Raw genomic sequence first — 17,538 nt, forward strand, 5'->3', positions numbered from 1 at the left:
CTCTCATCATTTTTCCATCCTCTGCCCCTCACACGCCACACGTCTCTCCCCTGCCCTCATCCCCTCTCTCCCTCTGCACCTCGGGACGCCGCTGAACCCCAATGGCCAGTTCACACTGATTGCAGGCACTTAACTTGAGAACTAACCAACTTAAGACTTAACGTGTTCACAAGTTCTCGCTTCACTCACATTGACGTATATCTTCTCAATATCTCAGCCAATCAGTAAGCGTTTATCCTTTCCTGCGCCTATCCATGGGACCATAAGGTTTATTAAATGATTCTGTACTTCGTCTCTGTTCCTCAAACTTTTTGCGTTGCCCGCGAGATTATTGTAATTTAAGGCCTCTAGTGACACGAGATTACGAGCCACGATCGCACCTGATTGAAGAGCATAAGATTACGTTTGTGAGCGAGTTTTGAGCGACTTAATCGTATCCCTACATTCATGCGTCGTCATAGAATATAAGAAATTATTTGAACATTGATCTATCATAAATTTAATAACAGATGTTTAGCTTTGAGGGAAATGAACATCTGAAAGAACGGAAGACAGCAGAAAAAAATGACCGCGGCGTAGAATTAATTATATTGTGGTTATTTTTTATGGCCATCTCGAAATTTCGCTAATTGGCGATAGAATCATTTCCTTTAATGAGCGTGGGTCATCCTTCGCGTCACACTAAGACTCTTTGGTGCAGTGGCAGTGTGGGCACACCCGTTTCCGTGCATGTTCTCAAGTCCGATTGAAATTTGTTTCTTAACTGAAGTCCTTAAATTGAGCGTGATGCGACCGTAATGTCCCACCGCTGATGAGGAAGGTCGAGTGTGACCGCTACTGCCGAGTGATTAAATGACTTCTTCACCCACCACCGCTCTCACCACTGAAGCACCCCGTAAAATCTTACTTAGGGATGCCCATGGTATCAGGGGGGAAAGAGAGCCGAGGAAAAAAGCTATACGAAAGTTTCGCGATCGTGAAATTCTGAAAAATAATTACCGTAGTTGTCCAAGTTTTTAAACTATGATGCTAATCTTAGATCACATTTAATTATTAGCTAGACATGATTTTGAGGGCCAATCAGACGATGATATTAACATTTTTGCTTAATTTAATTATTTTTTATGATATAAATTTTATTTCATATGATCACTTTATTTTTTCAAGTGTAGTCATGATTCTACGGACTTAAAGAGTGTCAGATGGCACCTGACACCTAATCTGCGCTTGTGCATTTTCATAATGAGAATGTATTATTTTCTCTTGGTTCCGTGGTTCCTCTAATAATCGTATTTCACATCATTAGAGCATGGTATTGATCTGTACCGTCGTTATAGTTGCGAATGTGAATATAGAACTTTTGGCGCAATAGGGCTGAATACAATTTCCTTTCAGTGAATCATACTGTAACTATAACAAAATATAATTTTAATAAAAGAAATTTGTTCAATTTACGGGAAGTACATAGGTGCTCACACGAGTTAGTGCATTCCATACTATTAAAAAATGTATTTATTATTATATATATGCACGTGTGTTTATATATGTGTTTAAGAATTGAGTTCATCCACATCCATTTCTTATGATAGACCTGCAGATACCTATCTACGAATACTTACGATACCCAGAAGTCTGATTACATTCATATGCTATGGTGTTTGGGGGCACAGTGAAATCAATCTTTTGCCTAATGAAGTCCACCAATTAATGGGTAAGATGATATATAGATTTATATTAAAAGTGAGTGCAACTTTTTCTCTCTAAAACTTAAATTATCCAGTGAGTCTAGTGAATGCTGTTATTGGCCATCGATGGAATGCACAGGGCTAATATAATGAAGGTAATTCAAAGGAATACGAAAATTAAAAATCTTCCAGAATTATGAAGTCGAATTTCAAGTTAAGTGCTATGACAGATTGATACTCTATATTCTATTGTTTCAGGCTTCACTTCATGGAAGTATTTAATATCCATACTAAAAAGAAAGACTTCGGGTACGTAACTGATCAGGTACGTAACTGATGATGCCGCAAGTCGGTGAAACGCGTTGTACCATATAATAAAATCTGTGGAAAAGTACAAGTCTTTCTTTTCAGTATGGAGATTGATATTCTCTTGGGTTTTTTAAACGATGTACGCGTTTAATTCGCGTTTTGAAGTGAAATGGTTTAAGCATTGTCGGTATCAAAGGAATCAAGTTGAAAATAAAAGTATTTACGAAAATATGTTAACTTATGGATGGGGTTATAAACAGAGAGGAAGTTGAAAAGTAGTATTAGTGGATCTTGGAGGTGGACGATTGCAAAACATCTTTAGGGAAAGAAGATGAGCGCTGACGGTATAATTCAAGGTGTGGACCCGGTGGAGGAGGAAAGAGTTACGCTGAAATGACAAGGAAGAAGGGTCTAATAAAAACAAAATTGGGGCAAATAAATGAATGTAATTTTGGGTGGAAGGCCAGGCAGTTGGCGGTGGTAATTCGATTAGCGCTACATCAAGCAAATATTTTGGAAATATTCGAAATTAAAAGTTAGGGAGAGATGTTAACGTAAAACCTCGCCTTGAATACTAGTCGAGCTATTGGGGTTCTGCTTAGAAGGAACTCATTTAGGAAATCGTCAGTAACCAGAGAAAAGTTGCAAACCTCGTGAAAAATCGTTGTGAGCGAGTGGAAAGCATCACATTACTGTTGGAGATCCTGGGTCGGCAATCAATAGAAACATAAAAATTACATGCACGACTTTACACTGCTAGAATAAAAATCGTATAGGTTTAAAACTGGCGCAGGATAAGTAGTTTTAGTCCCTCGTTACAAATGTTAGGTGGGAACACTGGGAAAAGTTGAGGAGAATTGACGGCCGAATATTGGGAATTAAGGAATCCTCTTTGCCTCACACAAGTCGTGATCACAGTAGTACGTTAAATCAACTTCGCAATTATAAACGCATGCCCATTGCCAATGATAACAAATGCGCCGATTGCTGTTGTAACACCCTTGTAACGCATTGTAGTGTAGGATGCAAATGAAGAATATTTTGGCCAGTTATATGCGTTTTCATTCCGTTAAAGCAAATTGAATGCCAAACCAAAGACACAAGTACAAATAAAATTCTACAGAGTGACTTTAGGAAAAGAAACTAATGTTTATTTCATGCGTCGTTTCAAATTATAAATTGAATTATTCAAATAGATATCGTTAATGTATCTATGACAATACATTTTAATGATGAATAAAAAATAGCGGTATTTTATAAATTAATGACAAATGGAGAACAGTATGAAAAGATAATTTTATTGCATTCTATACAAATTGGCTCAATATTTAATTTAATTTACATCGTGGTGATTATCAGAAAATCATATTTAAATAGTCTCACAGCTCCATTTATCTTAATGACTAGTTCCCGAATATTTTAAACTCCTTTGGGTTCATTCGAAATTCAGCCGCTATTTAAGTACAATTATGTTGCCAAACCCTGTATATGTGATGAAATCGTAATTATTGCGGAGAACTATTCCTATTAGGACAAATCCAAACACTCTAAATCGACATAAACAATTAGCATTGTTAGGAGAATCGATTTAGTGAACAGAATTTCTCATAGAATAAAGATATGTAATATTTAATATATCCTTCGCGTTTTCCGTTAATTGGCAAATACTAGCGTATTATCACCGGATGCATATAGAAAATCACAAGACCAAGCTATATTCACCAAAAACAACTTGTTTTATTTCGACCTCTGATGATTATTTATTACTAATTCATGCAAACTCAAATATTACCATAGGAAAACTATATTTGAATACTAATTTTTCGCTTGATTCAAGCTATGATGCTTAATAATGGTTGCTAGATGCCATCACTAATCATTTTTTATGATTCTGGCGCCACGCTTCAATCGCCCCTGAACTTGAACTGTACAAGACCTGCCATCTTGCGGCACTCTGTATTACTAAGTGAGCGGAGCGCCACTGGCGGCGAAGCACCCTGAAGTAACTATTATAGCGGGGAATCGGCGGGAGACGGCCAGTGTGAGGCAGCGTTCGGCTTGTGCTGTTTACTGGGAAGTGCAGGGAGGTGTACGGTAGTGTTCAGTTGCTGTAGTCTTTCAAATTTGTGTCGTATTCAAGCGCTGTGCAAGTTGAATGAAAGCTGTTTGTTGAGAAGACAACCTAGCAGTTCCTTGCGGAAAGAAGTGTCGAGCAGGTTTTCCTTCTGCATTGCCGTTCTTTAAAAATAGAAATGTGTACTCCGGTCAAGAAAGTGCCCATTCATCTGCAGGTAGAAAATATTCTCTCATTTAACCATTGTATATGATTATTTATGTGTATATTCTTGTGTAATAACGTGGTAAATTAAGCTTTCATCTTGATTTTCACTTTAAACTTGTACATGCCTTCGTGAATGTCTCTTTTGCCTTGAGGGTCCGACCGGCTTTTAGGAATAGGACCGGCTTTTGTTTTCTTGAATTTAAAATTATTTGCCTAACCGTTGGACAAGTATTTATCTTGAATAAGTTTGTTCATAGTTCATTTTTTGTGTGGTAATTACTTAACCAATTGAAGATATTGACATGTGAGTTGTTAATGCTGTTTCAATTGTTGGCTGAAAGTGTTCTTTTTGTTGGTCCATGTATTTCATTGTCAAGCTTGATACTTGGATTGTTCGCACATAGAATGTGAAGTGGCTATAGAACCTGAATTGGCTCTTCGGTCAATTTCACTGCTTTTTTACTTTGAAGATCTTCATGGCAGGCCTCATCGCTGTAAAGAGCTCTGAGGCATGGGGGTGGGGACTGCCGTGAATAAACAAGTGATATGAGCAGTGCTGTGTAATATCTACAATAGTAACTATCGTATATGTATGTTGCATTTCACGAAAACCTATGTATATATATTATGCCCCTTTGCAGTAGATATTTCCCTGTCCACGGTTTTCGGCAACGAGGCATGTTTCAGGTGACGTTTGTGAATTAGCGTGAAATATTCTTACTAACAGAATTAATTCGAGACTCATATGTGGGCGGACGTTCCGACGTTCCTCTTGTGAAGGTTTTCCCCGATTCCCTTGAGTTTTCGCCCGCGGTAAAGGCGAGCTGGGTGCCCGCATGAATCGCCTTTCGGCCTCTACACCATCGGTTGCGGCAAGCCCACGAACGCGCTGAAGTCGTCGGGTCAGTCCGTAAAGCTATTCCGACTCACGGTGTGGCCAGCTGCGGGGATGTATTCTTGGACTCGGTCACGTCGTGTGGCGGATTGAGCAAAGGGACTTTTTGGAAACGTTCTCGGAGATGGAGAGAGAGAGGAATGGGGGGGGGGTTAGCGCTAGCGGAGGGAGGTGTCGGGTGTTCGGTTCCGATTCTTAGCGTGCACCGGAGGGCGTGGTGGTGCACGGTGCCGCTCTCGCAGGTTGCCGTGGCGTTAGGGAATTTCGGCGTGTGCAGCCGATCCGCGCCCCATCTTTTTACCGACACCCCCCCCGCGCGGCGGTGTCGTTTCCAACGCTCCTCCCGCACTGCGTCCGTGAAAGGGGTCCGGCCCTCCCCCCCCCGCTCTCCTCCCGAGGCAGCTCCCGAGGTGTGCTATTGATCTCCCGAACCCTCTCTCTCTCCCTGCCTCCCACTCCCCACAAGTCTCCTCCTCTTTCCCTCCTCCCTCTCCCCATTCTCTCTCTGCCACTCCCACCCGCCTCGCTTTCAGCGGTCCTCGACCCTTGGCACCCCCGAGACAGCCGCCCGCCTCGCGGGGGACACCCGCCCCCCTCAGACTCTAGTGTGCCTTTCGCCCGACCATTTGCTAAGTAAACTCCCACGCCTTCTCAGCCCCCTTTCTTCTTCGCTGCCTCCTTCTTGCCCATCATCCATCCGTTGGACACCTTCGTTGTCGTGAGGCGAAGGTCTCCGAGGTAGGAGCTCGGCGAACCTCCGCCCCCCCATCCACCCGCACTAGTGTTGCCGCCGTGGTCCTCGGGGGTCGGAGCGGCGGGGTGTGGGGTTCGAAAGACAATGACGGGAATTGGGGATGCGGCCTTTCTTTCCCGTTTCAATTTCCAGAATGGCGTAATTAGCCGGAGGCTGTGTGTGGTGGGGCATTAGCAACCTTGAAATAAGTTTTGGGGATTTGGCCTCGAAAAAAGTGCTAGACAATTCTGGAACTCAGGAGCGATGAGGCTTAATCAGACCTCCCGCCGAAAGAGTAGCTCACATTGATCAATAACCATGTGAGCTCCTTCCGACCATCCTCTTTAAATGCTGGAAACCGACGCCGTGGGTTTCCTTTAAATTCTGTCATCTTTTGTGTGAGATTCCATCCGTGGTCGATAATACACTCAAATCCCACGTTATGCGTTATCGATGGAGTCTGTAATAAAGCAGCGTTTTTCGTAATGTTAATCGTCTTGTTGTAATAATGCAGTTCGAAGTTACCTGTGACAATGGCAATTTGCTGTTTATGAGCATTATTTGTGGCATTTGTTTTTCTTAGGTTTTGAACGTTCCATCATTTCCAATGTGTTCAGGGAACGTACAAAGGAAATTGATGCGGGATTTATTGGTCGAAATGATGGTTGTCGAGGCGTCATTTGAAAAATATATATTCGTCGTTACCGAGGACCGCAGATCTGTTCAATTGTCGCGTAGTCCTTCGCTATTTAGTCGTTGGAAATTTTTGGAGAGTTTCCGCCGGGCCGGCTAGTACCACGGAAGGCCACGTCTGGTCTGGTAACGCGAACAGGAAAATGTGAATACGGCAATGAGTTGATAAAGGCGGTGCATATTCGTTGTTGGGCGGCCATGTGCCAAATGCGATGGCTTCGTCCAGTGAGATAAGAGTTGGCAGTAATTTAAGAGAACTGGGTTGTGACAGGGTACGTGAGGTATCCATGAGTATTCATGAGTGGTCAGTGTATGCCCAGCAACAAATTGTATAGGAAGCGGTTTATCAGTGAACCTTTAGGGAAACAAGAAATATCTTTTGGGAAAAAATAAATATATTTTTGGAACATCCTTAGATCCGACAATATGAATATACCGTCAGATGTTTGGAGTAGTTTTCTTTGTTGTTAGGATAGATGGTGTCAAAAATGGTGAAGTGGTATCAGTTGGTTCTACGAGAGTGCAACCAGTAGGGGGGAGTGGAGGAACATATTTGCAGCCAATATTCTTTAGAAATCATTTAAATATCTCCTGCTCATTATTTCTTGCACAAGTAAGTGTCAATTTATTTGCTTTGGCGACTTTTCCACGTTTGAATATCAGGAAATTCCGCACTCCCCAATCAAATGAAGGATTTCCTCAGCCAGTTTTCAGGTAGTTTGCCTCCGACGAGGGATCGTCATCCCCCCCCCCCCGCAACCGACCGTTGGTGGCCCAAGTATAGTATTCCGCTCTGGACACATTCTGAAAGGCCGCAAGATTTTGAAAGGTTGGATTATTTTAAATGATGCATGGTAATTGATTCCATGATTATCATTTATTTTTTAAATGAGTAACATATTCATATGAGACATTCCATGAGAGTTTATTACTCTAAATTTTCACTGGCTAACGACTACGATGTAAATTATTCCGTAAATTTACATTTTATTCTCGTCACGCCGTTTCCTTTCTGGGAAGATATTTCAGGGAGCTCCATTTAACTAATTTTCCCCTGCATACTTCATTTACCTCTTTTGCATTCACGCGTCGTCTTACACGTGCTTTTCTCATCCCGAGACTGCTAACATCTCGCTAACGTCTCGGAGTCTTTTCGACCACACTCAACTGGTGCATTTCTTGATTAATTCCGAACTATCAAACCCCATTCACCCTTCTATCGTTTATTCCATGGGCGATTTGATTCTCATCCATCCTCCAAGGAACAAACCAGCGGAGCACACAGCTTTTTCTCCTATATGTCCGTTAGCCGTGCAAGTCTCTCATAATCCACCCGTTCCCCACCATCTCTCTCCTGCTTTTCACTTCGAACTCTCCTTGAGGTAGGAGTATGAATTTAATTGCAGTCGGGGAGGAAAGGGATTTATTGTTCGAGATTCTTTTCCAGCGTGAATAAAATATTTTCCCTCGTCACCTTGGGAGAAGGAAAGGGGAGGATGGGGACACTGGCTTCTCGACGCTCTCCTAGTTTTCAGTCCCAGCGTAATTTATTTTAAGTCAGCCATCGGAAGTTCTATCCAAAATATGCTAATGGAGGAAATGGCATCCGTGAAAGTAGTTCAAGGTGAGGATAATGGTAGGAGATGGACTCTGCGCGTTGCCTTAAAACCCCACTTCCCCCCCAGATAGTACAATTAATAAGAACCAAATCAAATCTTAAATATTATATTAAGGCTCACGAAACCGGTTTCTGATTTCTTAATCAGTTGGCCGAGTGCATATCTCGAATCGAGCCGTGGTCCGCGTTTATAATTGTGTGGAAGATTAGCAACTGTATTATTCGTCGGTCTCATTCCACCATGGTTAGCCGTAATCCGTTTATCGTAACACGTTCGTATGTTGACGGGAAAAAATGATGCATGATCTTGTTTCCTGAAATTTCGTAAAAAGTGCGGTATATTATATCCAACAGGAATTGGAGAAGGAATTCTGTTCACCAGTGATGCCATAATTAGTTACGGGAGTGTGGTCCACGGCGGGAGTCCCGATTGCTCGGCACGAGGTTAATTGAGTCATAATTTAGTTCATTGACCACAGTCCTTACCACAATGGCGTTAGCTTTATCTTACTAGAGTTGAGTTAGAGTTAGTAGGCACCGGCAATGGCGATAAATTGTAAAAGTGTTCATATAGCTTTCACTGGTGTCTTGTGAAAGGGTGGAAGCCCATTCATCCGCGGTTAACTGGAGTTTCAGTATTGCGATTACGACGTCACTATCGTCAAAATGTCATGTCGATATGCAATCGTAATTTGGAAATTAGGAGGTCGTCTTCGTATTAATATGAGAGTTAAGGCCGAAGAGCGTCCGAAATCGAATAAAAAGCCTCCGGCGAAGCTTTCCTTTCCCGTACACACCCGCCGTAGTAATGTGCTGCCATTTTTCTGTTGCTTAATTGTTTTCGATCAGTAGGAGACAATTTAACGGCCATTGGATCTTTGTATGGAAGTGTGAGTTTTGTTCGTTAGTGAAAAGTATACTAGTTTGTATTTTCGATATTTTAGAGTACCGTTGAACTTAAAAAAAAGACAATTAACTAATTGCAATGACTTGTCGAGCTCACTTGCGTTTTCATTGGTAAATTCGTTCCAAGGGAGATCGCGGTATTCGGATAGCCGTAGCAGGCGAAGCTATAATGAACAAGAAGCCGAGGTATGCGCACATTTGGTTTTCTGAGCTTTTAAACGACTTCACTCTTTTCAAACATGGGCAGGTATGTGTCGTTCAGTCAACGCCGAACAGTAATTTCTTCGCGCAATATCAAAAGGTTGTCCTCTCCGAGTGATTACTCCTCGCGCCCCTCCCACCCCCGTGCTCCCTCGAACAAGGTTAAGATCGTTCGGGTTTTTTCCTCAAAGGCGAAGGAGAAAAAAAGAAAGATTTCACCCCAAGAGCGGAGTCTTGAGAGAACGGCTCTCAGGACACGTGCGGAGTGGCGACCCCCATTACAGGGTCGAAGGCGTCGCGTGAGTCGCTACTGGTGGCCGTGAAAGGGCGATGAGTATTTCCATTTCTCTATTTCCACGCGAAAGTTCTCTAAGCGTTCTATCGGTGAATTCCGTGATGATATAAAATACCATTCAAATTCAAAAGGAACGTGGAAACGTGGCTGTTCTCTTCAAACAAATTGCCTTAATGGGGGAACGGCGAGTGGGTTTAACTATTAATACGCGATTTATAATTGAGATTGTCATCGAGTGATATTTTTAACCTTTATTTTAAGTGAGCAAATGCAATTTACTCTCAGGGACCTATCCCATACAGAACTAATTTAATCATCAACCGCCTCTTTATGCGCGTAATGAAATAACAGCGTTGATGGTATAATTCAGCTTCCACGAGTATGTATTTCAGGAAATGTTAACATGACTAAGGCAACAATGACACTTGACTATATATAAATTTATATGTATAACAAGTTACTTCAATGGAGTGCATCCATCAATAGGCAGTGCTAAATATTTAACGCGTACACGCCGAAGTCACTTGTCATGTACTCGTTTGTACGAAAAACGAATTTATGTGAAAATTAAGGAGGCGTATCCGATGATGTTGCGTCACGTTGAAGCTGGTCCATTCACGTGGGCGATAATGTGGAACAACTTTGTGAATTTCCATCGTTCATGGCACTGGGAGCCGGTTTAGTTCTCGAGGAATAGGGACCAAAAAATGGACTGTTGTAAATCTTTTTTTAGGGAATGGTGTTCCGCTGTACGTGTTCACGATTCTTCGATCGACCGTGGCCGACCAACCGACCGGCGTCCAGCATTGGTGTAGTCTACCAATATCCATTCACCGCAGAGTGCCGCGCTGCTAAGTGGGCGTTATCTTCACAAATATTCCCCAGGCTTTCTGCGAATTGTTCCCTGGGAGCGTGGGAAAGTTACCTCGCGGTTCGTGGACCGGGATTACATGGTTGATGTTCGAAACGTGTTAAAAGAAGGGGCAATCGCATTGCGTCGAAGTCTTAATTGTGCCGAAAGAGTAACGGCTTTTCAAAACCGCCGTCTGCGGAGCGGTGATAAGGGGATCATTTTATTTTTTTCTGCGGCGGGACTCCAGACGCAGAGCGACTGTGGACGCCGTCGTAACGTATTAACCGGCCAGTTCTCCAGGCAGCGAATTCAAACGTTTATGGTTGTGTTGTCCCAGAAAGATGAAATTCATCTGAGGTTTTTGTCTTTTGTGCCTTTATTATGTTATCAACTTTAGATTTCCCTGTAAATCGCGGACATTTTTTCAAAGATGGCAGAGAAGTCTCTCTTAGATATTTTAAGCAAATTGTTATATGTATTGCTTAAAAATGTGAATGATAGCGTGTGCATATGGCAACCGTTTTGTACCATTTTTTGGCCAGGTATGAGTTTGGGTTTTGTGATCAGTTAACTCGTTCAAGTTTTGCTGTGGTTAAATTTTTCCAAAAATTAACCGTTCACCAGTAAATCTTTTCGATCAATGGTAGAGCGTGGCATTGTTGTCGATTAAAATTACTATTTGATCGCATTTCTCTCGTTTAAAAAATAAATTGTAAGCCTTCTTGAGTGTGAAATATGTAATTCTTCTAGATCTGACAGGCGGTGGTGAGAAAGCTATCAAATATTTCATACGTACATTGGAATGAGCAATCCCCTTCCCTTGGTTGCCTTCACACACCCGGGTGTCCGAAGAGAGACAGCTGCTTCACTCGGATATGCATCCAGAGCGAATAATTGGACCATGCACACATTGGAAAAAAATAACTTTCTCAAAGTCTAAAAGAATGGTTCACGTATTCTCGATCGCGTTACCAGAGCAAAATAGACGGCAGTTTAAATAATGTATTTAGGAGACAAGATGTTATTGCTTTCAATAAATAATCCAGTTGATGTAATATAATGACCGGAGGGCCCGGGTTCGATTCCCGGGCAAGCCTCTCTGGGCACACTCAGCTCCACCCAAGTTATGTGATTTTTCGCGTATCAGATCTTCCTGTGAAACCAATAACCCATGGAAAGGAAGTGGTCCTCCTACGCCGTCGGGCTTAGTATTGGATGAATTCTACCATAACGACCGATTAGGGTTGATTACAGTGTTTATGGTTTTATAATATAAGTTGTTGTCGATTGTACTTACGATCTTCTACAAACGCTCGTGCAACCCTCGCATATTCAATTTTCAATTCGATTCTAATGGCTAAATACTATTATTTGCTATCGTGTGTAATACTGTTACGTGCGAAATGTAAAATGACTTTGATGTAGAAGCGCCCTTATTATTACTTTGACGTAAGCAGGCACCCTGAGTATTAAACTCTTGGTTCGCAAGAATTAATGCTTAAATGAACTTAGCAAAAATTTAACCTCTCACCTGTCAACTTTTTGATCGAGGACACACTGTAATATCTTTGTCGAATAAAATTTCTATGATCGCATTTTACAAAAATTCAACATCTGCGCAATACCTAAATATCCCGAAAGGGGACGTGGCGGGTTGTGTTGGGACCCGAGCCACATATGCAGAATTATCAGTTTATGCGTAATTGAATAGATGTTAGCTAATATAATATACTCTATTGCACAAATATGTCAACATAAAAGCACGCAATAATTGTTGCTTTTGACCAATTCCACAAATTCTAGTACTCAAGTTAATATTTTTAGGCACTTGGGTAAGATTTCGATATGATTGCGTATCGAGCGGGGAAGAACGAGTTCTTGAATCAGTCTGTAACGAGCTCTCTCTCATTTTATCCCGTTGGTGGCTGTCTACCAGTATAATTTGGTACAATCATAATTCCCCTTGTGCCACTAGGGAACTCGGGTGCCTTAACTTTTCTTTGAAAATTAAGTTTAGGATATGTCGCATTACGCGCGTACGTACTGCGACACATCGTAGGCAAGCAATGGTGTCTGCTTTCATCCAGGCTTGATTCTTAAAAAAAATTTTCTCCCTCCCTCCTCCCCCCTTTTTTTAAAAATGAAATATCAGCGAAGACTTCTCTCCCGGAGACGCTCGCTGCGATGTTACCGTAGTGTTGGAATATCTGCAGCAAAAAAAATGCTGCTCGCGTGGCTAAACTAGTGATGCAACTTGGGTTTCATAACCGCTGCGAAGGATCAATGTTTGGTGTGAGTTCCGTATGGATCTTAATAAAAATGAAATGCCCTCCGGTCGCTACCTGCGCACGGCATCTCTCCTTAATCGACGGCTCTTATCTTTTGGGCCGCAGCCGTCTTGTCTGTATGGCTGCCTCGAGCAGTCCTTGGGTGTCCGCGGGGCACGCGGAAACATTTTTGCCGCCATGTGTGCTCGTGCAGACCCTAAGCACCGCTCCCGGGGGGATACTCGAAGGCATTCCGAAATGGGTCATCGGATTCCGCGCGATCCGATAACGTTTTTCATTCAGGGCTCCATTTATATCCTTTTCTCCTAGCATGTGTTAGTCGATGGAACACTTTCTAAATCTCTCTTCTTCCCCTCGGGTGGGTGGGTGACGTGGCGCCATTTCCCCCTCTGTTTTCTTGCTTTCTTTTCGTCTCGGATCGGCAAGGGTCCAACCGTGGGAAGAAAGGCTGGACGCCTCCGCTGTTTTCGGCCAAACTGGCGCATCGCTTAGCTGTTGCTTCATTTGACGTTCCGAGCGGAACGAACCTGCAGTCGCGCAGACGAAATCTGGAGTATCAGTTGGGAGAGGATGACTAGGCATCCTCATTTTAAGAGCTCCCCATTCTATTGGCAAAGGTCTGCATGTGTTTGACGCTTAATTTCGTGTCCTCTTTGTTCCATTATGTTTCGTGGACGTATATTTCCTCAGGTGACCTAGATGGGGAAAAAGATGACTGTAATCGCGCTCCATCCCATCTTTTCCTTGCGTGAAAAATATACGTGGAATACTTGGCAATTTTCAATTTTGAGGGAATCCATTGAGTGAGATGACGACGTGCTCTTTGTATTGTTAGGGATGCCATTATGGGGTTGAGGGTTGGGATTCTCGTGAATGAAGAGCCATTCTTCTCCTGGCATTCCCCATTCAATGCAATTTCTACCTGGGTGGATGCTTAATGGTGGTCGAAAAATACCGAAGAATTCCGGGACTGAAATAATTTGTTGCCATTTTCCGTGTAAATTAGCAGGAAAATTCTTTCTTCATTTGTGCCTTGTAATTTTACTGCTTTTATTATAAGGAGCAAATGAATGAAGCGTTAAATAACTTCGCTGGTCCTCCAGGCAATTAACTGAAGGGCGAAACTCGAATGTAAAACTATTTAGCATCTGCCGTTGTTCAGATTTCTGCTTCCATACATATTTCTTTTGGCTTTTAAGTATTCGAACTTCTCGGGTTGATAGTCCTTTCAAGTTCTTGCCTTTATTAATGGAAACTAGACTTAGCCTAAGATCGTAGCTAGACACGGTCGGTTTTGTGTAACTAGTTATAAAATCCGTTATGTCACACCCATCGTTTGAAGAGATGGGATCAATTTTTGTATCGTATTGTTTCCGGGCAAAAGATAATAACTTGGTTGCAGTAGGGATTGTTATCCATTTTTGAGACTTAATACCCCGAAAAAATTGCGATGTTGCTCCAAGGAGTTTAATGCACCACATTACCGAAATTTCCATCTTCGTCATGGTCGTGCACTGTGGAAAAAGTGTAATGTGATCAACTGCTGATACCTGGACTGAACACTTATGTGATAGTGCGTGTATGAAAAATGCATGTAGAGCACGCTGAAATTATTTCTGAATGTTTCCCGTGTGAGTTTATGTGAAGCTTTACAGTTAAGCGTAGAGGTAATCTTTTCCATAATGCCGCCTCAATGGCCTGTGAGTGGGAGAGGAGGGGCCGTGGCTCATTTCTCTTCAGTCTTTAGATTGATTGATGATGATTATTAACTGACATTCCGTATCGCTTTATTTTCGTGAATTCCGAATTGATGCACGAGGTATTTTTATACGGTTTTAGTCACGACTTTGGAGAGGGTAAAGGATTCCGTACTACGGGGCGATCCCCAATCAATGGTAAACTGTTAATCTGTATTTACTAATTTTCTACTCTAGCCTTACTTTTAATGGATATTTACTAAACGGTAAGAAAATTTTATCCGACAAATATGCTGTTAATGTATGTAATGATACGATTAATAGAATTCATGTGTGTAAATCATTCAAATTCAGTTTATGAATTTTTATATTTTTAGTTGCAGGGTCATCTCTGCTTTCGTTGATGAGCTAAAATAATTTTGTGCTCTGATTTTCTACCCGGAGTAGAATGAAAATCAGGGGTTCTACCGGTGATACATTCATGAAAACACATTTTGCGTCAAATTTTAGGATTATATTTAAAAAATATTGTGGCAATAGGAATTAGTGTTTGTTTGTTTAGGCAGTGATTGCAATGGACAGTGGAACCTGGATAAGCTTTACTGCTAGGAATTCGAGGTCATGGTAAATGATGCGAGATGGTGAAATTATTTATTAGCCGATACATGAATTGGTAATGGAGTTAGAGATTTTTAATTAGCCTCGAAGGAAAAGTATAGCTACTCTTAGTGCTGAAATGGCACGCCAGAAATAAAGTAACTGTTCTTGGGTGTCTTGGAGCGCTCGTGGAACCAGTGGTCGAAGTGCTTTGCACTCTTAGCAGGTTGTTAAGGAATGGCTGGAGATTGTAAGTACCCGTTCATTGGTAACTCACGGAGGGATGTCAATGCTCATGAGTCCTCGCCGTTTATGATTGGAGCTCCGATGGCCCACGGTGAGTCGGGAAGTAGCACCTTTCTCTTATTTGGGACATTCGGATTGAGTTTATTTGTTCAGCGAATTGGTGGAATGAAAATAGAAATGTTAGATGTATTCATGGTCATTTTACCATCTTCATGACGGCGGTCTCTGATAGTTATTACGTGAAACATAACGGGTGGACTTCTTCTCTTTTGTCTTGTTCGAATACCTTCGGGTTGATTGATAAACGGTGGATTTAAAAGAAATCCACTAATTGATGATTCTACACATCTTAAATTTGCCTAAGATGAATTGGCGCTGGAATCAAAGTTTCAGAAACTTTCGAAAATTTTCAGTAAAAATTATATGTTTTTTAATTGATATTTATTACTCATTGTTAAATTCAAGTTAACCATGTATCTACACATAAAATTACTATCTACACGTAGGATTTTCGTGCGGCTTGTGTCAAAGAGTATCATATATTAATTGCTCTCACCAAGGGCTTAATCTTATAACTTAAAGAATGAGGAGTAGTGAGGGAAGTATTTCTGCAATCGCATCTTTTCAGTTAAAATATAGTTTTTGCGTTTCGTATTTCAGAGTCCCATTAGAGATGAAAAAATAGTAAATTTGTGATTCCACTAAAAATTTACATTTTTAGTGGAATCATAAAGTCAAAAATCATAAAGTTTTTCATTTCCAATATGAATCGATTCCATCAAGTTACGCCGGTAACCATCAATTATGTCAGTCTCAGATCTTAATAACGAATAAAGATTCCAATGAATCCTGAAAATTCACGCGTTAATATTCTTTTTCAGGTAAAATTAGGCATTCATATAGTAGTGAACATGACATCTTAACAGGGGTCATCAAGAAATGCAGTCAACTACGGACTGAGGGCAAAAGAGTTTCCATTGTCATGAAACCTCTGTTTGGGACCTCTGGATCTCCTTTTCCCCGGGAAGGTTATTTGAAGTAGGGTCATTATATGGATTCGTTGAACAGAGTTGAGTCAGGAGGTATTTGTGTTTATGTGGAAAGGGCCGTAAAGATCGGGTCGGAGCAGATTCTGAATAGTCGTGAAAATAGGCAACTCGCTCAAGTAGTGTGTGGGGCAGTTCAAATTTAGCTTCCCGTTACGCAGGAAATGGTGTGCAGAATCTCAGCAGGAGGTTCGAGCACTTGCGTCTATTGGCGTAGTCGAGGTCTAATTAATAATTTTGTGTGTGTGTGTATAATATATATATATATATATATATATATATATATATATATATATATATATATATACATACACATGTGTAAACATTGATAAATAAATGGTATTAACATTTTCTCCCTCTTCCTATTTACATGCTGAATCGTAATCGGGAGTAACCCGTCAACATTTGGTTTTGGGCGGCTCCTAGCAGCCTTAAAATCACAGTCTAGTTCATTCCTCTGAAAATTGCATTTCGAGAGACCGAAGTCCATGTTCATAATAGTAAACGCATGTAAAGATGTTTTCAAATGATATGGATTTTTATGCGAATGCTTATTTTCCAATTGACAAGTGCAGCGTATAAGTCTGCCATGGTTTCTCTCAGCAATTCTTCTTAATGTCAACAATTGGTATTCCGAACATACCAGTTTAAATATTGAGTTTCATAGTGAAATTCGACCGGGCAACGTTGGCTATCGAACCTTTATATAGCATAACCGGTACACCTTTTTTAGCGTCTTGGCGAGATACTGATTGGAAGGTCCCGGGTTCAGATCCAGGCCGATGAGTTTGAACTAACGGAAACTGAAATCCAGGTGTTGTGGTTCTCCAGTTGCTGGAAACTCGTGTTAATATGATTAATGTTAATACTCGTGATAATAATCCGGGGAATAGGACTGTTCAGCCCTGAATACTTGAACTCACTCGCACTGAGGCTTATTTCACCCAGAGTTCCAGACCTTTCTAAGCTAGCCGTCGATTTAATTTTTGTGCTGATATGATGATGGCAAATTTATGTGCAGATTGAAAAAATTATAGAAAACCTATAAATTTATCAGCAGCTCAGTGCAGCATTCAAAAATTTATCAGGGCGATCGAGTGGTGTACGAATCCTCGAGGGTAAACCCAGAATGTGGAGCACAGGTTCCTTCGCATAGTCGTAGATGTTGGTATGGGTGCGCCGCGTTACCCCTCCA

At 41.5% G+C, this 17,538-nt stretch overlaps 1 protein-coding gene across 6 annotated transcripts in view; it reads left to right on the top strand.

Moving 5' to 3' along the window:
• The window catches only part of CRMP (Collapsin Response Mediator Protein), a 265,863-nt gene that overhangs the window by 119,571 nt on the left and 128,754 nt on the right, over positions 1-17,538 (top strand). The window contains exon 1 of one of the 6 annotated variants that reach the window (XM_071595918.1): positions 4,040-4,285. The exons of the other annotated variants lie outside the window; for them this stretch is intronic. Coding sequence (XP_071452019.1) covers positions 4,247-4,285 — 39 coding nt within the window. The 5' untranslated portion in view covers positions 4,040-4,246. Of the gene's footprint in view, positions 1-4,039; positions 4,286-17,538 lie in introns of those variants that run through there. 6 annotated transcript variants of the gene reach the window in all.

This window comes from Hetaerina americana, unplaced genomic scaffold (genome assembly GCF_022747635.1).
Source record: "Hetaerina americana unplaced genomic scaffold, ioHetAmer1.1.p SCAF_70, whole genome shotgun sequence".
NCBI classification, from domain to species: Eukaryota; Metazoa; Arthropoda; class Insecta; order Odonata; family Calopterygidae; genus Hetaerina; species Hetaerina americana.